General features: G+C 39.3%; 1 protein-coding gene across 1 annotated transcript in view; it reads right to left on the bottom strand.

Moving 5' to 3' along the window:
- DCHS2 (dachsous cadherin-related 2) overlaps positions 1–24,373 on the bottom strand; it is a 111,551-nt gene that overhangs the window by 56,456 nt on the left and 30,722 nt on the right. The window contains exons 2-3 of the mRNA XM_034064448.1: positions 9,741–9,932; positions 3,087–3,318 (exon numbers count right to left, since the gene is read on the bottom strand). Of these exons, the coding sequence (XP_033920339.1) occupies positions 3,087–3,318; positions 9,741–9,932 (424 nt within the window). The remainder of the gene's footprint in view (positions 1–3,086; positions 3,319–9,740; positions 9,933–24,373) is intronic.

Genomic DNA, 24,373 nt, shown 5'->3' with positions numbered 1-24,373 from the left:
ATAAATGCATGATATGACAGCTAAAATAGCAAGCAAATATTGCTAAGAAAGACTTGTTTAGAATTAAAAAAACTTTTAAATGGAATATCTATTTGCTTTATGAAAGGCTCTTCCTTCCCACTCGCATTGAATTTATCTATATACGACATCCACATCACAGGGCTTGAAACAAATGATGCAGCCCCTTCAAGGAGTTTGAATGTGGCTTGATCTCATAATATGCCACTGATATATTCTGTACATTCAGTGCTTGACCAGCTGATATATCCTGTACTGTGAACTTGGTTCACTATGCAAAGCTAAAAGCTTTCTTGCTACATCCATACAATTGCTTTAACAAAACAACAGCCAGAAGCAAGCCACAGAAGTAAACAACTTGTGTTCAGTTTTTTACTTTTTTATCCATTTCTCTTTTAAAAATGAAAATGTTAATGAGGAAAAAAAGGGAATTCTAAGTGCAGAACTCCAAAACCACCCACAAAGAAAACTACAATGACACAAGTTTTCAAATCCACAACCTGGATGCCATAAAATAGAAATTACATACGCCATAGAGGACGGCATCATCTTGCATATGATTTTAATGTATCATAGTGTAATGTGACAAACAGCTACTGATTGATTTATATCTCATAATACTGAAAATGTCTCTGTCCATTTCTATGTATAATGTTAAGTGCTATAGGGAACATAAGTCAAAAAAGACTAATGCACTGGATTTCATTGCTCATTTCTAAATGCTCTATCAGTGAGAAAAATTAATTGTTTAAAAAATAAAACTTAGCAGTAAGGCAAGTTCATGGAAGACTCCAACACCATCATGTCCTTTTAGGTCCTGTAAAAATGAAAAAACAGATAAACCACAATATGTCATCATGTAAATAAACCCCCCCTGTAGAACACATCAGTAACAAACAGCACATCCACAAGATCAGGAAACCAAAGACAAAAGCTGTAATACGGTCTTATTTGGCTTATGGGTTTGGGGATCCATGTCCTGAAGAATTCCTGTTGCTTGTCATTCTTGTCCATTGTGTTCGCAAAATGCAGCCCACATAATTAGATAAAGTTCCTCACATAACCTTCAGACTGGAGACACCTTTAAATTAAGCTATATATCAGAGCATATGAAGACAGCTTTAGCACAACAAAACCTGGGAAATGTCACTGTCCTAGCACGAAGTAAGGAGGAAGAGCTCAAAATCTCTGTTCCGTAACAGCAAGACACTTGTTTCACCTCACTATGAATACTGAACTGTTTTTGCAGCTGTTTAACCCACAAAGATGGCAGAACTTCTGTGTGACAATTAGGCAATTTTAATGTTTATAACATGAATTTTTTCTAAGAATTTAAAAATCATTCTGCTCACCAGTGACTGAGCATAGGCACTACTGTAGGTAGATGTGGAAGAATACAAAAGGAAACAGTGTACTCTTCAGAAAAAAAAACCCTCCACACCATTAATATTAATAAGTTAAAAAAATAGACACAGTCTGACCTCATGAATTACCCTGGAGATCTGATTAAGTGCAATCAGATTCAAAGCACTATGATGTCGGGAATAGTGTCTGACCTAAATGTTCTTCTCATCATGAAATGTCAGCAATAATGACCTCAAGCAACTTCATCCTGAATTTGGCCTGCCTTTGATAAAATACCATGACTGATCCACAGATAATAGTAACTTATAAACGTATATGGTCTTCATGATTAAGCATGACATTTTTTCCTACACAAAGTGCCAAAACTGGAAAAAAAGGCCATAAGGTCACAATCTGAGGAAGAAGCCTTTCAAAAGAGAGGACTGCTGCAAAGCCAGCACTGCCAGCATGATCCACAGGGGCTCTCTCTGACAAGTCTGTTGGGGCAGTTTTAGAATGACCAGTTAAATGCCTGTGGAGATCCAGCTCCCTAATTATTGATTGACCTATATACTTTTGGTATCAGTTATGCCCCCGAGAATCTGGTTTGACAAGCAGTTAAAAGTCCACCATTAAGTAACTTCTGAAATAGCCAAGACAAGCAGACTGACTTCCTAAGAAGATTAGTTTCTTCTGTTCATCAGAATATTTTGAGGACCATGTAAGAAAGTGAAAATAGACACCATTTTGAAAGAATAGAGCATTCCAACATTTTGTATGCCAAACAGCTAATACATACACATGTACAACAGCCCTAAAAATTCTTAAAACATATAAAATAATCCCCTGTACCACGGCCATCACAAAGCAAAACCACTGATCAGGATACGTTCATATGGAAAGGCTGGCCCTCAAGTAAAATGGTAGCTGCAGTTCAGATACCCTCTCTGAAAGACATGGTGGATATTTGTAAATACATTGCTCATGCTCTTTCTAGCTGATCTTGATAACTATCTTAAGGTTAGAAAGCAGACTACAGGGGCTGCTTTGTGGCCATGGGAAAAAATAATTCAATCTGTGAGATTCACCTGTCTTCAAAAACATTCAACCAGGTTTGCTTTTGACATAGTTGTTTTCTTGCTTTCTTCATTACTCCTTCATTGAACCTCTCCAGAAGCCAGAAGAACAAAGAGCCGCATCATGAAGCAAAACACAGAAAAAGATATTTACAAAGCTAATCACTGAGTCAAGCAAGGAGGAAGCTGGATATTATGACTGAGCAGAAAGGGGACTTATTCCAGCAGAGTGTGAGGAAAGAAACAGAGGGATGAAAGGAAAAGAATCTTGAAGGATCTTTTATTGCTCCTCAAGAGTAAGACCTAAACATTTCAGGAATTCAAATGCTATTGCAAAAAAAAAAAAGAAAAAGTTTCTATTATTTCTTACAATTATGAATACATTTATGGCTGAAAATAGAGCACAAGTGGCATACTGCTTGTTCTGTGTTATAGTGGCATGTACTAAGTTTCCCATTCTCCTGTTTGTTTCAGTGAATGCGAAGGTTTTATGTTAAACCTAAATCCTCCAACTTTCTCTAGAATTATTTTCCATTAGAATATAAGTTTCAGCTGTACAAAGTGAGTCCAAATAAAAAAAAGCATCATAAAGGAAAAGATACATGCTGTATATTTATAGCCTTTCTGAATCATAGACTCATACAATACCTGTGGATGTATCTACTGTGAAAAAAGAAGAAAATTCTCCTGGGACCAGTTCATACATGACAGCACCATATATTCCCGAATCTCTGTCTGTAGCAACAACATTGATGATCTCTGCTCCTGGCTGTGTGTGACTGCTGATGCTCGTCACATAGACAGCTTGTTCAAAAACAGGATGATTATCATTAATATCTTCTATCTCAATGCGAACAAAAGCCTGGGCACTCAGCCCGCCCTGTTGGATAAATCAGAAGAGATAAAACCAAAAAAACAAGGTCAATTTTAAAAGCGTACACAATAAGATGTTGCACATCTGGCTTCAGCCCATCATTAGGAACAGAACATGCTGCAATACTGAGCAATGAAAATGTCTGTTAAAAACAACTTCTGGTATTTATAATACCCCAAAATACAACATTTAGGCAAGCTAAATGCTCAGAACAACTCCAGTGGGCTGACAGACTACACTAAATTCAAATTCTTATATTGGCGAGGCCTGAACACAAAGTTATTTTTGTTAATACTAATGAACAGCACACGTTAAACCCTTACTAGTCTAACCTCTCTTGTTTTTACCTACACATCACTTATTCTTTCACAGATAAAAGTCAGGGCTTTCTGCCCCAGAAATACATGCCCATCAGGTGATCGTGGTGCTCCAGTAAAGTGGGAATAACTTCTGTCTTTGAGTCTTTCTGATTTAAAAGCATGAGCATCATGACAGCAAATATGACGCTTTTTCAACTGCTCAGGAACTGTTAGAAACACAGAGAGTGCAGAACAGTCAAAAGCTGATCTGTCAGGCTCCTGCCTGCAAGAGCTAGCCTCAATTTACCACCCTGTCAGGTTCAAGCAGTACTGCTCATGCATTGTGTGTGTCTATACATACATGTTTATTTGCTTATACGTAAGTGTGTGTATATATATTCCTCTATATATGCACATGTGCTTGTCTATGTACCCACATTTTGTGTACACAGAGACAAAACAAATACCAAACTCGACTAAAGCACATAGCTGAAACCAGTTTGTTAATGTAAAATTCATAACTGATACCATAAAATTATTTCCAGCACATTTGTGATTTTACAGGGAAAGAGATCTCACCACGCTTTCTAGGGGGCCTAGCTCAACCTTGGCTCAACATGGCTCAACCTTGTTTCAAAAGAAACTCTTGTTTCTTTTCCCTACACAAAGAGCTGGGAAAACAGTGAAGCCTTGGTCACAGCTTCAGCACTGCACTTCTTTCCAATCCCAGCCCAGCTGCTGAGCTGCTCTCCACACAGTTGAAGCTCCTCCTAGAGATGCCCACCAAGAGCGCACTAAATCATCACCTGGGCAGCCACAGGATGATACTTACCTTTGCTCTGCAGTGAAACCAGAGAAATGAGGAGCAACTGCAAGTTGGCTTACCAAACTATGCTACAGCAAAACCATAATTTGCCATGGCAAAGCACTGAAACAGCAATTTACTTCTCAGAGGCACTACCTCATACTCCCTGTGGAATCCCTCCATCAGTTTCAACGGTCTGATATTTCCAAGGTTATTTCACAACCATAACTACCAACATTTTTAGAAGAAATCAGTTCCATTGTGGCACAGCTGATGTAGTGGAGCACAGAACTGCACATGTATGGATAGCCTGCATGTTTTGTACGCAGGACATTAAGATACAGATGGAAGAATCCTGTGCTCTTCAAAGTCACGCTGAGCATGCTGTACTCATGCCAATTAGCCACTTACAGAAACCACTGACACAGATTGGATGTTGGTGTAACACAGAACAAGTTATGCTGAGCTCACCCAAACTTAATTTTGCAGTCACAGAGGTTATGATATGAGAAAAATAACTAGGCTGCATATTTCTTCAATCTGATTGTTCACACCAATTATTTTCAAACCTGACCTTCAGGAAACTATCCAATGATTCAGATGGATACTACTCCTTCAGATTTGCTCTATAATCATGACAATCCTCCCCAAAACTATTTTTGAGGGTTTCATTCTTATCTCCACAGGTTCAGACTTACTCTGGGGTTAAAAATACTATCAGCATTCTCTTCTACATTTCCTTGGGGATTTTTGCTTTGTCCTGTTTTGGGTTTTTTATTCCATATTGTAATATTATATCTGCTGGGTGGCAGTGACATGCCCATGAAGGCTCAAGTAGGTGGAAAATTAAGATGATCCTGTGCATCACATGTCTGTGCTTCAGCTGCAAACTAGGACATCTGACCCAGATCCTCCTGGCATGTTTGGGTTTTCTTGTGAAGAAAATAAAGCATGCTTCCAGAGCTCACACTGCTGTGGAGGCATCCAGCAGCCAGCACACATGCCTGAGGACCAGGGCTACCTTCAGTCCCAGAACTACTGAAACAGCCATAAAATCCTGAACCCTGTGCTGATATGGAGATGTGCAGACATAGCAGGCTCATGGCCAAAACATCAACCCCACTTCACTGTAAGTCCCTTACCTAATACCATGGTTTCCACAGGAAGGAAATTCCTACACAGAAGCTAAGGTGTGGGAATGGGGGAGTGCTTTGTTAACTGTCAGAGGATGCTCTGTGGCTCCACAGAATTTTTCAGAGAATAGGGGAAAGGAAGAAATTAGGTCAAAACTAAAATATATCTAAAAAGATGGTTGGAACAGCATGAAACCAATCTGCAAGAGCTCATGAGAGTTTGTGTTAAACCGCATTTTCCAAGTTTCATTATGCTACACAGACATCAAAAAACCAAACCAAACCAACCCCACCTACCATTCACCAGAAAAATCGTATTTATCTTATAGAATCATAGAATATTTAGGGTTGGAAAGGACCTTAAGATTATCTAGTTCCAACCCCCCTGCCATGGGCAGGGACACCTCACACTAAACCATATCACCCAAGGCTTCATCCAACCTGGCCTTGAACACTGAGGGATGGAACATTCACAGTTTCCCTGGGCAACCCATTCCAGTACCTCACCACCCTCACAGTAAAGAATTTCTTCCTTATATCCAATCTAAACTTCCCCTCTTTAAGTTTTAACCCATTACCCCTTGTCCTGTCACTACAGTCCCTAATGAATAGTCCCTTCCCAGCATCCCTGTAGGCCCCCTTTAGATACTGGAAGGCTGCTATGAGGTCTCCATGCAGCCTTCTCCAGGCTGAACAGCCCCAACTCTCTCAGCCTGTCTTCATACCGGAGGTGCTCCAGTCCCCTGATCATCCCCGTGGCCCTCCTCTGGACTTTTTCCAACAATTCCATGTCCTTTTGATGATGAGGACACCAGAACTGCACACAATACTCCAAGTGAGGTGTCACAAGAGCAGAGTAGAGGGGCAGGATCACCTCCTTCGACCTGCTGGTCACGATTCTTTTGATGCAGCCCAGAATATGGTTGGCTTTCTGGACTGCAAGCACACACTGAAGCCAGCTCATGTTCCTTTTCTCATTGACCAACACCCCCAAGTCCTTCTCTGCAGGGCTGCTCTGAATCTCTTCTCTGCCCAACCTGTAGCTGTGCCTGGGATTGCTCCGACCCAGCTGTAGGACCTTGCACTTGTCATGGTTAAACTTCATCAGGTTGGCATCAGCCCACCTCACAAGCATGTCCAGGTCCCTCTGAATGGCATTCCTTCCCTCCAGTGTATCAACCGAACCACACAGCTTGGTGTCATCAACAAACTTGCTGAGGGCGCACTCAATCCCACTTCCCATGTCACTGACAAAGATGTTGAACAAGACCAGTTCCAACACCAATCCCTGAGGGACCTATGAGCTATGTAAAGACTGCAAAGTCTTCAGAAATCGATTAATTCTAAGTATATGGGGAAATCAAATTTCTCAGAAGACAGACCAAATTATGGAGCCAGAACATTCTTTCCTGAAGCAGCAGTGTATTCTCTCACATGAGTCAAGTACAATGTTAAGATGGGAAAAACACCCTGACTGTGCTCTGCAGTTTTTGGAACTTCTTGCTCCACTGATGAAAACAGTACACTGGCACACATACTGCGTTATGTACAGAGGTGTTTGTTGCTGACATTGGTCCGTAACTGGTAGAAGCTCTCATAGGCTTAGGTCATCTAATTTTGCCCAGCCTTTGAAGAAACTCCCTTTGATGCACCAACTCCCAGAGGCAAGGTGGGACTCTCCTGAACACCCCTCACTGTTCACCAGCATCAAGATTGTGCAGCTCACATTTTGGCTTTGAAGGCCAGACAAGTGCTGTCTGTAAGCAGGTAGTATAGTATAGATGCTGCAAGACAGAATATATATTAGCATTATTCCAATTAAATTTCTCTAGGTTATGACACATTAACAGCTGCAGCCTACTGTTTATTTGGTTGAAAGAAAAAGAAAGGTGATGGGCATCATAAAAAATGCAAATGAATAAACAAGATGATTGAGTTATACACGATACATAGCAATAAAACTTGCTGCCATCCAGCAGCAAAAATGTGTGCTGTTAAAAAAAAGTTTACCGTATGAAAATGAATTCACATTAAGCCTCGCTAAGACAGAAATACATAAAACAAGCACAAAAGGAAGCATGAATTTATGTATGTCATAGTTTGGAGACCCCCAAGCAAACAAGGAAGAACATACTGTGGAGTGTCCATTTCAATCATGTTGTGAAGGCAAACAAAAGACCCAAACAGAGGAATTAGAACACACAAGACCTAATTTTCACATATTGAAGAAGAAAACAAGTACTGATTTTGTCCTCTATAGTGCTTTCAAAACATGCAAATACTTTTACTGCAATCCCTGGTTTTCCGTATTTTCCTTTCACAGGTGTTTATTTCACAGTATATCTGATCTAAACCTCTCTCAACTGCTTGTGGAGGTTCCCCAAGCAATGTACCTTTTTCCAGAGAAAAGTGTCCCACTTAATCTGTGAGGGTTCTCCCACAAGTTCTCAATGGGATGTTTATTTAACACCAGTTTAACAGAATCTTGCCTCTCCATGGGCTCTTGTGTGCTATTTTAGTTCTCCCATTACACTTTCTACACAATGCATAAAAAACATGACTGACAAGTTCCAAAACCATGTAATAGAGTAGGCATGAACAGGTGGAGGAAACTGATAGTTTTTCTGTAAGAGAAACTGAGCATCACCTGGAAAATACTTCATTTTCCCCCTCATTTCTAATTAACTTTGTTATTTTGTTTCCTTTCCGTCTCTCCCCCCTGCTTTGTCAACAGTGACCCTTCAACTCTTCCTCTGTCTTTTCCATACACATTTCTCCCCTGATCATAGAATCTACTTTGAACCCCTCACCTAACTTCTTTAATCTGTCAAAATCAGCAGTGGAACACCAGGAGGTAAAATATCTTACTAAAATATCTACTAAAGGTGGAAAGTGGCTCTACAAAAATTCAGATATACTGAAAATTTTGAAAAACTAATACTGTATTTAGGTGCTTTGGTATTTACATGTCAGATAAGCAAATTTTTAGAAAGAAATCAATGGGATCTATAAAGTGCTGACTTCCAATAAAAGATCAAGTCCTGTCGGTCACAGACAAGGCAATTGAAAATTGAACCCCTCTTCCTATTATTGAGCTTCTGAAAACACAAGGTCTCTAAATGAAGATAAATGACAGATCAGTTTATAAAATAAATAGCCTATAGTATTTATTGCATATAGGATTTAATATGCATTGGCTGTTTTCCTTTAATTTTTGACATAAGATTTTTCTCTAGGGCAATAATTTAACCAAAACCTGCATCAAGCTTTCTTCATGTGAACCTATTTTCTTTCACATCTTCAGAATAATTATCTGTCCCAGACCAGATATCTTAGAAATTTGTCAGAATTTGACTGCTGTTGTCCAGCTCACACAGCCTTTACTAATAAGACTAACCTAGATATTCCAGATACATGTACGTGTTCTTTATGTTAATAGAGTTTCAAAACACGTGAATGAGAGAAAAAAATGAAGGGATCAATACTGCAGAATACGTCATTTTCTGCTGACATACACTGCAATACTGTTTTACTCTTCAAGGCTTGGGTATCTGTACTCAGATGTATGCTACAAAATTTTGCCTAGAAAGGAATTTTGAAGACAAAAAATCACAAATTAAAGAAATTCCAAAATGGTCACATAGATTTATTTCTACTGTAAAGATTACAGATAGATCTGTACCATGAATACCTATGTCCAAGCACCAGATCTTGTGAAGTGGGAAAATTCAGACACACCACTGCAGGTAGGCTGCACTCAGCCACAGCAGCAGCAATGGCACCAGCTAGCTAGAAAGGACAAGGAATTTATCCAGGAAAATCACTGGCAGCCACGCAGCTCTAGGACAAGACATTGGTTTATTCCTGCTGCAGTCATCTTGAAAGCAGAGGGCAGAGATTACCTGGAGCCCACCAGTCCTGAGAAGAGGAGAAAAATCCACACATCCTATAAATTGTTTTCAACAACTTGTTTAGGAGCAAATGTGGATTTCATGGCAAATTTTCTCAATTTGGGTTGATAAAAATTTATGGTTCACTAAGTATCACTTTCTGCCCTCTGCAATGATAAGAAATTTTATTCAAATTCATGCAATATTCACATGCTCATTACACTCTCATTTAAAAGTATACGGTCCATCCAAATTTGCAAATGCATTCACAAGTCTGGCAGTGTGGAAAGGTTAAACTTACCCCATCTGTGGCTTTTACTAAGAGATCGTAAGTGGTTGGATCTCCTTCTCTGTCAATGTCTTGAGAAACACAGATCTGACCAGTACGTGGGTCAATCTGGAAGGCTTTGGATTTCTCATAATAATGAAACCCATCATAAAGGAAATACTCAATTTCACCAAACTGGTCAGCATCTGCATCTGTTGCCTTGACCTGCAGGTTAACAAGAGAGATAAAAAACGAACACAGTGAAACCATTACTCATTCATTCAAAAAATCACAGATACTTTGTTTTGAAGTTACCTGTGCATACACAAAAGAAATACAAACACACTGCTACCTCAGCTGTCTGTCTGCAGTGTGCAAAATAATGTCTCAGCTACTGACAGCATATTTATTGCAACAAGCACACAAGATTGATTAGACCTGTCTGTAACATGATTTGTTTATCTGTCAATAATTATCTGTCAAGTGAACTTCCCATGACTGGAAAAGCCCCACACGTTAAACTATACCAGGAGGCCATACCTTAAGCTACTTTTCCTTCACATTGGTTTTACTCAGGGAGGTACATCTTACAAAAACCATGTCACACTTAGGTCAGAAAAGTGCTGCAGAACATGCTTACCTTTCTTATTCTTTCTAAAAGACTCCCCAGAGCTTAACAGTTTTCATTTGAAAGAGGGCTTGGTGGCACAGTGATTCATACAAGTTAAGGACCGGAGGGGGTTTTTTAATCTTTAGTTATCTCTCCAAGGAACCCAAGTTCTACCAACACAGCTAAATGTGACCATTACATGTATGCACAGAACAAAGCAAGAGATGCACAGACTACAGCAAATCCCTGTGAGAGACTTAATTACCCTGCAAGCATAGACTTGCATGTAGCTGTATCTGCTGACTGACAAATGAGCCTAAGACCTTTTCTTTTCAGCTATATTAAGTACATCTATAAAGCAGCATGAATTCTGCTGTAAATCCCAAACAAGACATAAAAACTCAGTTGCTTTCAAGATGCTGCATCGCCTTCCTTCAGCTGAGTTTTGAAGGACTCATACGGCGTTACACACACAGTAGGAGGTTATGGTTTTTAAGTGAATGAATGATTAAGGCACTGACTAGTCTAGAAAGTACAAAACCCCAACAGTTTAAAACCGTCAGATGATTATAAATTTTAATACAGAACTTAACCAAAAGATTTTCTTTGTAACACAAATATTTCTCTTTTTACACACATGGAGTGAAACAGAAATCAACATACCTCTTAGATAGTTTAATAAATGTTTACTACAGCAACATGTTTTGCCAATACCATATACATGTGCCCTGCATGAGGTGAGGCTGAGATGTGGGCTTATTCAGGCTGGAGAAGGCTTGGGGTGGGGAATTTGATAAGTGCTCTCCTATGCCCTAGAGCAGATTATCAAAAAGACAACCCTAGGCTCTGTTCCCAGAGACTGTCTGTCTGCAGGGCAGAAGATGAGGAAAACATGATCATAAGCTTAAGCTGCAGAGGTATCAGCTAGACCTAAGGCACTATTTACTATGAAGATGATTCAGCACTAGGAAAGGCTCCCTGTCCAGAGGGGCTTGGGTCTCCACCCTTGAAGTTTTAAAACCAAAGGTAACACAGCCCTGACCAGGCAGAGTTGTGGCAAAGACCTCCTGCTGCCCCTAGACCCCCAGCAGGGCCAAGGAATAAAATACTGCCCAGCTGCATTAGCACTGCAACACAAGAGTGCTGCTTCACCAGCCACCACAAGTCAAGTCAGTAGGATGTTTGAGTGTGAAACTCTTGCTCTCTGGCTGAGGGGTGGATTGGTTAAGTACGTACTTGATAAATAGAACAGTTTTGTATATTGTGCCCTCACTTTTATTGCTCTAAGTTCTCTGATAACAAAACATTTTGTGCTGAGTTTGGTTCTTCTCTGGCATGTTCTATGATGAAAGCTTTCACTTATATTTGCAAACAACTTGGAAGAAAATAATTTATAAAAACATGCAGACATTAAGAGAGATGGTATTTTTAGTTCTGTAATTTGGAAATGCTTAAAGGATTTCTCCTTCTTGGTTGGTTTCATTTTCTACTTATTTTTGATGATAAATCCTGTGTTTTTCCCATCAGCCTACTTGCACAAAGTACTGAAGTACAGTGCCTTAAGAGAGCTTTGGAAACCTTACTGTCACAAAACCCAAGACTTAGAACCGCTGGGAGTACACAGAGGAGACCTGTGACAGCCATTGCCTGCACCTGGTCTGGTGAGACTCACAGCCATCTGCCACAGACAGGGCAAAGGTAGAGGTCTGCACATGGCTGCCCATACAGACAAGCATCTGGCATGTTCTTAGGCATGGTTTCAAAAAAGACCAAGCAGACAGGGCCAGGGACTATTGCTAGCAATAATTTTGGATGAGGTCATCCTGTTCTGGGATGTAAATTAATTTGGCTGCACGGACACAAGCTATGCCTGGTCATATGGTCTTAGTGCCTCAGAACACCCTTTGTCTGCTTCTCCTACTAGTACAAACACGGACTTAAAGAGCAGTCAGTGCCTTCATCGCACACTCACTTTTTTGCCCACAGAGGATTGTTTTGGCACTAAGATACTGAAGTGGGACTGAATTAAAACCAAATGAATGAAACATGCCTTGGGAAGTCTGAAAATCATAGAAGTGGGAAAAGGGAAACCATGTAAAAAGTGCCAAGGCAAATTATAAAGCTAAATCTTACTCTGGACCAGTTACTTCAGTCAGAATTTAAAAATGACAGCTAGCCCAAAAGATGCACATGTTATTTCAATTATTTTTTTGTTTGTTGTGGTTTACTATTTGTTTATTTTTAAGCACCCGGTGGACTTCTCCACTTCTGCATGGGATGCTTAAGATTTGCTGTATTTCAGAAGAGGTATCATTGTGACTGTAACTGCACTACACACTCCAATGCATCCCTCCCCCAGGAAAAAAAAATGTTTTCTCATAGCACTGAGGGCCATTACAGCAGAGTTGCTGCTGCTGCAAATAAAAAGCTTCTCCAGGGGAGCCCTGAGTTTACAGAGCCCTTCAAGGGTCCTTTCACACCCTTGCAGCTTGCACCCCATGGCTTCAACACAGGATGCAATGTGCAGCCACTCCTGACCCCAGTCCAACCACTTGTTCTGGGTAAGTCTAAAGCAGAACTCACACTCAACTTCAGTGGAACAAAGATTTGGCCCTACAAATTCTTTACAGCTGTATATAAATCAAGTCTACAACACACGCATTTCACCAGCCTTGTACTTTGTTATTTCTAACATAAAAAATAATAAACCATAAGTCTAATGTTTTCTGGGTACTCTGCCACTTGGCCCTTATGAGAAAAGTATTGCAATTTATTTCTCGTGCCTGAAATATAACGTGGGTGACAATACTGAAAGGTTCTGCCTCCCTGTGCCTGCACACGCTTACATACGCTAACATTTATGTCTGCAATTGAGCATGAATTACAGGTGTGAAATTCGGGGGTATTGTTAGAAGTTTAACCCATTAACTTGTTTTATTTTTTGTAAATTATGCAGTGCTCAGACATTGACCAGTACATGCAAGGGCATAATGAATAACAAATTTGAATAAAATGCTATAGTTCAAAGCAATACAAATTTGAGGGTCTAATTGTGTTCAACTTCAACTACTTTAATCATGTCTCACACAAGCAGAACAAAGTGGCATCAATTTTCGCGTTATAAAAATATGATCTTTCTCCCTGTAAAAGTCCTTCACACCCATTCAATTTCCACCCACATTAAATGGGTCCTTTTTTAATCACTCACTATGGAACCTTTGATCTGAAGAGGGAAGAATCTGGAATTAAAAGTGAATGAAATGTTTACAGTAGCAGACAGAGCTGATGTTGAATGGCACTACACTTGAGGTCAGGGGAACAACTAACTGTTATCATTGAATCATAAAATCATTTAGGTGGAAAAGACCCTCAAAATCATCAAAGCTGTTTTAGAAGGTGAAAATGTGTAACAAATTCAAGTTTTCCAATACAGTTAAGAGACTAAGTCATCAGATTTTAGAAATTACAGCACACAGTAGTCACTGTCCAAAACATATCAGGTTATCATAACATACTGCAAGAAGTACCAATCCTACAGAGCATTACCGCAGTTAAATGCCAAAGAGCTGTGAATTATAGCAGTTCAAACAGGAGGAAATGAAGGAAGAAGCAGGGATTTTCACAGTGGATTAATCAAGGGTGTTGTATGTCAGCAACATCACAGAGGTGATAGAGCTGAAAGGATTTATATGCCTTGGAGATGTGGAGGGCGAGAGAGCACGAAATCTGTAACACCTCTTTTCTGACAGGCTGAATATGAGATTGAAATCTAGGAGAAAAGAAAGGGGATAAAAGAGAGGGCTATGCTCACAGGACCTTTCTCATTCTTTCACTAAACATGTTTTCAGTACACTAAGTTGAAGATTATAATATTAAAGAGTGTAAACTTAGGAATAAGTAACTACAGGACAAAGTATATCCCAAAGAATCATTTTTGAAAGCCAACAAAAGTCACAGTATGGCCAGCTACTGGCTAGACTTCTGTCATGCTTTCAGTAGCCTACATCCGTTAGACAGTTTCTACACTGTCTAGACTGCAAATTCATTACAGAAAAGAAAGTTTCTTCTGTCCTGCTGACACTACCAATAAAGTAATAAATGGTCAGAATGCAGACATCCTCCCAGGAGAAGGAAAAAGGGGGACCTAGAGAAATCCCACAGAAAACAATTAAAAAAGAGCTGATCCATCTATGTGGTGCTCAAACAGACCAGTCCATTGAAGAATAAATGGTAGAAACTGGTAGACACCAAAGGTTGTAAGAAAATAAGGAGAGAAAGAAAATTAGTGCTGGAAGTGCAGAAATAACCTTCCATTTCCATATGGGAAAATAGGCTGATATCGGAGAAAAGAAAATAAAGGGAATCACAGTATAATTAAGGATAATTAATGTCACCTAAATGTACATTTAATCCTCTAATACCTGTACAGGTTTGAATGGTGAACAAAATGCTGACAATACACTTAAATAGGAGGCAACAGAAATACATTTTTTCAGTGTTATGCTAAGGAAGGAGAGACTTTAGAGCTTGTAGAAAGCAAACGTTTGGCAGATGCTCAGCTGGTTCCCTTCACTTCAGCAGAACAATGACAACTCAACAATGGGCAATATGTCCTTATATTTTACATGCCTGAAACAGTGTTACCAATAAATGATTAGTAAACAAGATGATAAAGAATTGTATCAGCTCCTAAAGCCCAGATTCCTTTAAAATGGTTTAGTGTTTAAAACAAAGTCACCCCCCGTCCCTTTTAAATTTATTTTCCATTTCTACTCTTTAAAAATCCTCAAGCACATATTGAACTGGGCCACTTCAGTATGGTTAAAATAAAGTTCCTCTCTACAGATTTTACTTTCTTTACTTTCTTTTCTAGGCAGTGTTTCCTGTTTATATTAGCTGAGCATACGCTGAAAAGCAGAGCAAATATTTTGTATTATATGCAAAATGGAGAAAACATTTGTGCACACAAAACCACATCAGAAAAACCACTTTTTTAACTGTGCAGATCAAAATTAAGAATCTATACAAAGGCCATTTCTAGGATTTAGAGTATGCAGCTTGAAAGATAACTGCTCTGAAACACTGAATTTCACATGTGAGTGACCAGAATTAATTTTACGGCTTTCAGCTAGACAGCATAAAAGTAGGCTATGATGGGAAAGAGCAGTTTGTCAAATAACTTATGACAGTGGTCATCTCAGATAGCAATTAAATGAGACTAAAAAAAATATTAGATCAATTTTTTATGAGTTCAGAATTGCTCCCATAACACATTTTTGTCAAGTTTACTCCACTTAATTTCAGCTAACCAATATGCAGCTTTCAGAGCTCATAAAATCTTTTTGGAGGGACTCAGTGTCAGAGCATAAGACAGACTTCTATTTTGTGCATAAAAAGTATGTTTAATTCTGTCAGTTGTACTGATATAATGAAAAACAAGTTCATCTCCAGCACTCAGTTTCAAAGAAAACTGCAATGCAGGGTAAACAAAAAGCACACTCTTCTACTCCAAAATATTCATCATCAGAATGTAACAAAGGACAAAATATATTGATGAAGTCATAGGGAAACTACCAGGCAACTGAAAGGAGACTGTTCAATGACAGAGTTACCTTGCTGATGAACAGTGTAAGCATATTCCTGTCTGTAGACATGAGTACCACAAAATCCAACATCCTTCCAATCGAAGGGTGAAAGGACAGCAGGCCTGTTTATGGCAATACAGTAATGCCTGGTCACAGACCCTTATCAGATAAGCACTGAAATTTCACATGCAGCCAATTCAAACACAACCCAAATGGCTGACAACCATATTGTGGAATTATCTGTTATGCCAGATCTTCATGCCAAGTCCATGGCCACAGGGAAGGAGGGAAACAGACTGCTTTTGTGGCATGCTGTCAGTGAAATGAGACTGCAGAAATACCAACAGTAAAACTACTGATAGTTGATATTCCTCAAGAGTCATCCGGGTGCAACTGCACCTGTGAGATTAGCACATGAGCAAGCAGATGTCTTCAACTTAGTGTCCTTACTTATAACCCTGGTTGGCAAGAAAATAATATATAAAATACAGCCAAATGATCTTGACCTCATAGCTTCCTGAGGCAGTAAGGGTGATAATGTCAACACCAAACTTGAAGACTTTTAGTAAATACATTACGTCTCTGGATTTTTATCTGTCTGTCTCAATAGGTATGCTCAGTCACCATCTCCCTGGTATGGGAGGTTTAATGTGCAGAAACAGGAATAAAGCCTCAGAACTACTTGCTGAAGTCCAAAGGGCATAAGCTTTGACTTCAAGAACAGGAACTGTTTGAGGACTTAACAGCCTGTACTTGAAAGAGAACTTGCACTGACAACGCAAAAAACCCCACTCCTCATCCTCAAACTGGGCCTCATCTAGAAAGCCACAAACCAAAATAATAACTGGAATTTAAGCTGGACATTCAACTGGCATTTTTGCCAATCGCTACAGGTACCACATACTCCAGAAAACAAACAGTAAAATTGATAGCACTCATCTTTGCTCTGAGGCAAAATATCTCCACTTGACTAATGTCAATCTTTCTGCATTCTTTTCATCTAATATAGCATGGAGACTACTACAGCTGAACCACAGACGCTAAGCACAACACATACATGACCCAATTAACCCTGCCTGCACCAGATGCTGACTTCTCCAGGTCACTCCAGAATTGCTGTCAGTTTTCCAAAGGTGCTCATAACCTTTTCAGTCAAGTCCCATATACATCTCAACAGCCTTTAAAGTGAAAGTACAGAAGCCTAAACTCAAGAAGAAAAAGAGGGTTGACACACACTGTACTCAGTGACAGCATGTGGAATGTGCAATTTACTGTAACCTCAAGTAAGCATCACATTTTTTAATTAGGATACAGCTTTTGGTTTTGGCCTTTCAAAAAGTTATTAAATGGTTCAGCAAATGCATTTTGTGCTACCTGCCTTTTTAATTTTGCTTGTGGGTGGCCCATTAGTTGTACAGAAATTCCCAGTAAACGACAAGGTTTTAAAATGAGGTAAGAATAATCTCATTTGACATACGAATCTCTCATAAAAGATCCCACTGATTTTAATCTTTTTAATAAGACATTGATTTTTTTAACATTCTGTATCTTCCCCGAAAAAAGTACCTGAAAGTAAACATATTTTACTTGATGAATGATGATGAGATTTTAGCTTTTAGCCTTCTCTGAGATTCTAAGTATATAACTGATGACAATAAACAAACCTGCCAACAGAAATATTGACATATCTTCGATTTACTGCTTTCAGTCAGTCTCTAAAAAGAAAGAAAGATTAAAATCACCAGAGGAGAAAACAGTATTAGTACATTACAGCATTATGCTTTCATTCTGGAAACCAGACATCATCCAGCAAGCCAAGCCCAGATCCAGGAAGAACTGGCCAATTTAGTCTTTATAGTAATCTGTAATTCCTGCTCTGATGCTATCCAGAGCCTGAATTCGCTCCTATTTAACCAAAAAGTTCCTGACATGCCTTCAGTTTTGTTGCTACACCTCCTGCAAAACAGCACGAGCAGCTAAATCCCCTTGATGCTAGCCAGGATCCAGAAGTGTGGGAGGCAGGTCCAATCTGGAAGGCATGTCCTCATCACTCTTAACACACCAACAGGATCTGGACCACTACAAAATAGCTAACAGTTGTTGACGTCTTGAATGCATAGCAAGCAGCAATGCTGCTGATGCCTACTTATTATATGGTAGGGTGGTGGTGGTTAAAAAATGTATTTTGGGAGCAGGAAGCTTAGGTTCCAGCATCAAAAATGCCTACTTAAAGGACCAGTTACTCTGTCAGTCTATTTGGTCTACATTGCCTTCCTTCTTACCATGCAAATATAACCAAATAGAGTAGCATTTGTTTTTACTGCCTACATAAATTGGAAGAACAGAAATTAAAAGAGAACATATTTTTGGGCAAGGAAAACTAATTTTTGTAGCAACTAGCAAATATTTGCAGGACTAAAGCTTTGTTTAATCAAAGTTAAGACTCTACTTTTCAGTAAAAGCAGCCCCATACATTCATTAATGCTGCTCATATACCCTGCTATAATTTTAGATTTTATAATATTCTACAACCTTGCAAAGCACTGTGAAGAGTTTAAGTACAAATTCATTTTTATTCATCAACTTGAGTAAGCTACAGAGCTCCAAGACTGAATATCTCTGCCAAGCAAGAGCAGAGCACAAAAATTTCCCTATTCTGTGCTAATTGCACAAAGCAAGGAGCCATGGGTTTAATAATCTAGAATAACTATCTCACAAAGTAATGTTTGGTATAGAACGTTATTTTCATGATCTTGCAGTGGCACGGATTTAAGACAGGCTCAAACTGCACACATATATGCTCGTGTAAACATTTTCCAAGCTCCCAAACCAGTTTGATCTGCTAATTCCTGCTCATGAACTACAATGCTCCAACCAGTGCTTCTGGCTAGACTGATACAACTATTTATGGAACCACATTGTGAACAAGATGCCTAAGAGCAGAGCTTAATCCTTCCATTTAAAGAAACAGAAAACAGAATAAAACCCAAGAAGTTATTTGCCTATAGTCAGATTATCTAAAAAAATTCTTTGCCTAGTTTACTCCAGGGTCAGACTAGCAAGAATCAATGAGCAGCCAGGGTACAAATCTCTTAAATTGATTTTGCTGTCAAGAGTTAAAAGGTTTGTTAACACACCTTTGTATTAAACAAAGATGATGGGTGGGCTGCCCAATCTGGCACTTACAAATACATTTGTAAATCACTGTATTCGTTGGGTAAACATGATGGCTTAGCATAGGGGAAAGGGTAGTATAGCAGGCCAGCTGTCACTGGTGAAGCAACCTTTGAGGTATCATTACTGGCCCAAAGAGCCCTAGCAGGTAACCTCAGAAACTGTACAGCTTGCACAAGTCCAGAGAAGGCCTCAGAGAGGGTCCTCCCAGAGCCCAATCCCTCTCCTGTATTACAGCTGTGGCTATTCTATGCATCGCACCTGTGTGTTTGCTGAAGCAGTGAGTTGGCTGGTCATCACCCTTCCATAAATCAGGAGGGAGTCCTCCTCAAAAAAATACCCAAAAAAGCAAGTTGATCAAAGCTAAACAGGTTCTTTTGCATTCTTTGTGACATCAGATTTTGACCTGACATTTCAGCTTATTTATTTCCTCAATTAGTGGTGGGCTTCCTTCTAGCCATACTTCTTATACAAGTATTTGTCCTTTTGACCGCTGCCTGAGTCAGTGTGTTAAGTGACAATGGATTTGTTTACTTTACCTACTCTCACACACACACACTTGCAAAACAGATATTTTTATTACATACGTTAAAAGTCTGATTTTATAATGACTGTAGCCCATGGTACTAATGTAGGTCAGATAACAGCAATATCATTATCATCATCCTGTTTACCCCACTTTGTTTTGATCAGCAAGGTAAGGTTCAACAGCACGAGTTCAAGACAGGCTTTTTAGGTCACATTAGCACAGTTAGGCGAAGGTTCCTATCACTTTGCACCACAAACACTCAGAACCTGAATGCTCATTCAAACAGTCAAATATTAACAAAGATTAAATTCCTTCCAGTCTTCAGACACTGCTCATTTACGTGATGCACTACTTTCAGTTATTCCTGTAAAGTTGCGTCTCTAAACATTAAAAAGAAGAACAAACTTTCTCCTAAGGGAAGCATACATTTTGACTGACTGGAGTCTTATAAATCATAGCCGATTTCTATTTGGAACTAAGCAGATAAGGGCTCTCTTAGTTCACTTCTGCCTTTATGGAAAATTTAGAACATGTCCAAACTCACAGCTTGAATAATCATATAATTTGAAAAATAAAAAAAAAAATTGAATTTTGTTCATCGTAGACAAAAACATTAGCATTATCTAGTGCAGAAATGAAGCCTGACACAAAGTGTAGAGATATTTCTCCTCCCCTTCCTTCTAAATGAACTTTTCATATACACACCAATTTTGTTTTCTTACTCTCCAACACTACCTGTGTACCTTTCTAGCTATATTTCCTCTATAGTCTCCACTCACAGGCTAGGAGACTACAGTGTGCAAAAATAAGCAATCATCAGAAAGATCAAAAGAGACAGAACATGCAAGATCTTAACCTCAACTGCACAACATGAAGCAATATCTGGGATACTGTCTAACAAAAGCATAAGCCTTTAGTACTTTATTTGATCTGAAATACAAAACCCACTGAGTGCACAATAAATGCATGTAACTAAACCAGCAATTTTTTCAATTCAAGTTAGCTATAAATTTTACAAATATAATTCAGATGGCCCAGTTTTGGATATGTGGAGGTGACATAGCCACCCCCAAAAATTTAAAGGATGTCACCTATAAGCCATGGTGTCTAAGCAATGATATGCAGAACCACCACAAAGTCACCACCACTCTACAGTTAACACAAGCTGTTCTAAAAATACTCTCAGTAACTAAACCAGAGCTTACCATAAATTACTTCCTGCTCCTAAACTACAAATTCTAATTAGTATTATGAGAATTGCACTTATGTGTACAACCAAAACTCCATTCAGTGAAGAGTAAGCAAAAATTACCAAATACATATCATGCCAACTAAGCCATATATGTCAATAATTAGAACCCTTTTAAACGCTACAGATCTCCAGATGAACCCAGTAACACCTTTAACTATACCATCTCAGAATTACATGGCTAGAAGTACCTCTATCCCCTTTCTGACCAGGCTAGATGTCTGAATGACATCAGCTGCACCTGATTGGAGGTCCACCAACCTTCCTTCTTCCTCGATCTATCGCTGTTCATACAGCTCCTGTGCACAAGCCCAATTACATGATGACCACAAAACCAGCATAACACATGCATGCAAGTCAGGATACACAGCCAGATGGTGCATTACATGCATGTTTCTCTTGACAATATGATGGATGCACCTTCATCGGATGGGGACGCAGGAGCATACTGTCCTGCTTCAGAGCTGAGAAGTTGAGAATTGCCAAGTTACAGAAGTTTGCAGGCCAGAAGAGTCGAGAGCCAGCTAACAGACAAATCAAAGAGAAAGGGGAGAGAATAACCAGTACTATAGCCACGAACCTGCAGCACAAGTGGGTCACAGCCCATTACATCTGATGTATTATAAACTCCATATACTTTATACAGCAATACCTTTTGCTGCATGTGTTGAGAGCTTTTAAATAGCATGATCTAATACCTGAAGAACCTTAAGCCTTTGCAAAATACATCACATAACGAAAAGAACATCATACAGGAGTGTAACTTAAGCACATCTACAAGTACAAAATAAGGCTGAGTTTTATAGTATAACATCCAAGGAAAGCTCACTGTGTACTAGCAGCAAATTTTAATTAGTAAAAGCAACAGATGGATTAAGTTCCAGGAAGGAAATGAGAAGGGCTGACAGGGTATAAATTGGCCACATCAGTGACACAGACGGAAGCATCCCTTTTTTTCTGATAAGGAATTCTCCCATAAACGGGACACTGGAGTCCACTGTTCCTACACTTCTTGCAGAGCGTTAGAGCTGTTTTGAAGTGGGAGATGATGAAAATCAGATGGTTAGGTCCATTTCCTCAGCTCCAGAATTCTCTGAAGTCTTTTGTTTTCTCTTAGGAAAAGGAAACACTGTGTTCTGGGGACTTGTTCTGAACATGTTGGATGTAACCCTTTCAGTGATCAAAACAGTAAACTGGAATGAATTTCAGCTTCAGTGATCAGAAGATGATGCTGGCAAGTACAGGCATTCTTCAGTATCTGCTCTGCAGAAACAAAAATTGAAAACATAGCAACCCCAAAAAGAAGTGTATGTCCAACTTGGTGTATGCAGAATTTGTGTATCCATATGTTTAGAGAGGACTGAGGCCTCCCTGGATATTCAGACAGTATGTCTCTAATACTAAATCACTTTATCACATGTGCTACTTTTAGACAATCCATTCCCTATTTCCTCATTACATTTTCCTCAAACTAATGTACAAGACCATTTGTAGCATGGTATTTAAACTATAAACAGATCAGATATTCCTATTAAGCCAAAAGGATCCCAGCAGTTTTGTCACATCTATGTGCTAAATTTGTAGCTGTAATTTTCATTGTTGTGTAATGTTCCTCCATTTTCTGGAGAAACTAGAAAGACACATTAGAGAACTGCTGAATACAGAGATTCTGCTCTCAAGTGCTTCCATCTCTCATGTGTATTATTGGTACCTGTCCATGATGTTAGTCAGTCTCAGCTGCCCTTATTTGAGCTTTACACCATCTGGACAAAAAATTAGCTTGTTTTTCCCAGTCGCTGCCATGTCATTCCATTCCTAGCTCTGGTCCCATCCTTCCCATACCTCCACAGAGAGGGGCAGCTCCCCCTCACCAGCAGCTATAGCACAAACACATAGCAACAGTCTTTTCATTTAACTTTTTAAACAAACAGTTTCTTAAAGAGACCTGGCTCCTGTTAAACTATACAAATGGGAATCACAGCAGCTAAGATTTCACAACAGAGCTATTATAATTCAGCCACACAAGAGACACTGGAGAGCATTCAGTAGAGAGATGGGGATATCTGGGCTACAGTATGTGCTCTTTCCACTTTGCACCACTGGTTTCCACTTCACTTGTAAATACACCAGCAGATTTTATTTTCAAGATTTTGTTCCACTGTACAGAATCAGAGCTTGTTTTCTAGTTTGTCCTGCCACATTAAAACCTCATTTATTCCCCCCTCACCTCCACCCCACCTCACCCCACCCCCTCCCTCTTTCCCAAATGAAACTGTAACTTTTGAAGGAACACTATGAAAATATAAAACTTCCAGACTGTAGCAGAACAACTGAGTCTTTAGTCCAAGACCTTGTTCCCGGACAATGACTAGTGCCAGAGCCTGATGACTGAGATTCAAAAACCCCACAACCAACAAACTACTCTCTACCTCTCTCCCTTCTTCTCCTTCTCCCTCTCCTTGAAAAGATTCAACATCATAGTTAAACAGGCTAATAACCAAGACAAGTCATGACTACAAATTCTCTAGTCAGTAAGAATTTTATCTCATATTTTTTAAATTTATGTCTTTTCAATTTAATGGAGTATTTTATGTTGTTAGACAAGCAATGAAAAGCTCCTCATATCTACTCTGAACTATTCATTATTTCATAATTACTTTAATGTGCCCCTTTGTTAATTTTCTGTCCAAGAGAAACAATACCAATCTTTCCTTTCTATTCTGATTTCTCAAATGAGAAACATTTGACATTAAGTCACAGCTTGCACTGTGAAGCTGGGCAAATGGATCAGCAGACTCCAATAATTCAGCGCTAGAAAAGCCCCATCCCCTTGACCGAGTATGAAGCTGGCATTGGTCAGCACTGTAGTAGAGGAAACCCTTAGCCTCTGAAAATGTCCTAGAAAATGGTGGAGCAGTGCCAGTAAAGATCTTTCTCCACTGATGAGGATCTACTAATCCTTGATGTCCATTCATGCTTCTGTCCACAGGAATTGAGGTCTCTACCTTTTGAGGTGGTGGGAACACTGGTGATGACTAGTAACTAATCATTTCTAATGATCACTTACTCATGAAAGGTGAAAAGGCATGAGGTGGTCTCTTAAAAATTACTCCAATAAATGTGTCAGAGTCCTCCACCAAGAAGGAACATGGAGCTGGTTGATCCATCTTCTTCAGACCCTTATCATAGTGGGAGCTGCCACCAAAACACCACTGTGGTATACCTCCACAATAAATTCTGACATGGAGATTCAATTCACCATAAAGTATGGAACTTGCTTAATTAGCAGATGCTTCAAATTTGGAAATATACACCACTTCCTGTAATGCTAGATGCATTCAGTATGCAGATGTAAAGGTAGGCTGCAATAATGGTGCACAGAGCAGAACTGAAATCAACTGATAGAAAGGAAAAAGAATACAAATTGACAATAGGGAATAATGGAAGAACACATGTGGCCTAAGCAAGCACCTGTGCAGCTCAAATTAGCTCCAGCAGAGAAGTGATGGTGGGAGGAGA

Source organism: Melopsittacus undulatus, chromosome 7, assembly GCF_012275295.1.
Source record: "Melopsittacus undulatus isolate bMelUnd1 chromosome 7, bMelUnd1.mat.Z, whole genome shotgun sequence".
Classification (NCBI taxonomy): domain Eukaryota; kingdom Metazoa; phylum Chordata; class Aves; order Psittaciformes; family Psittaculidae; genus Melopsittacus; species Melopsittacus undulatus.
This window is presented reverse-complemented; position numbering and strand designations above follow the sequence as displayed.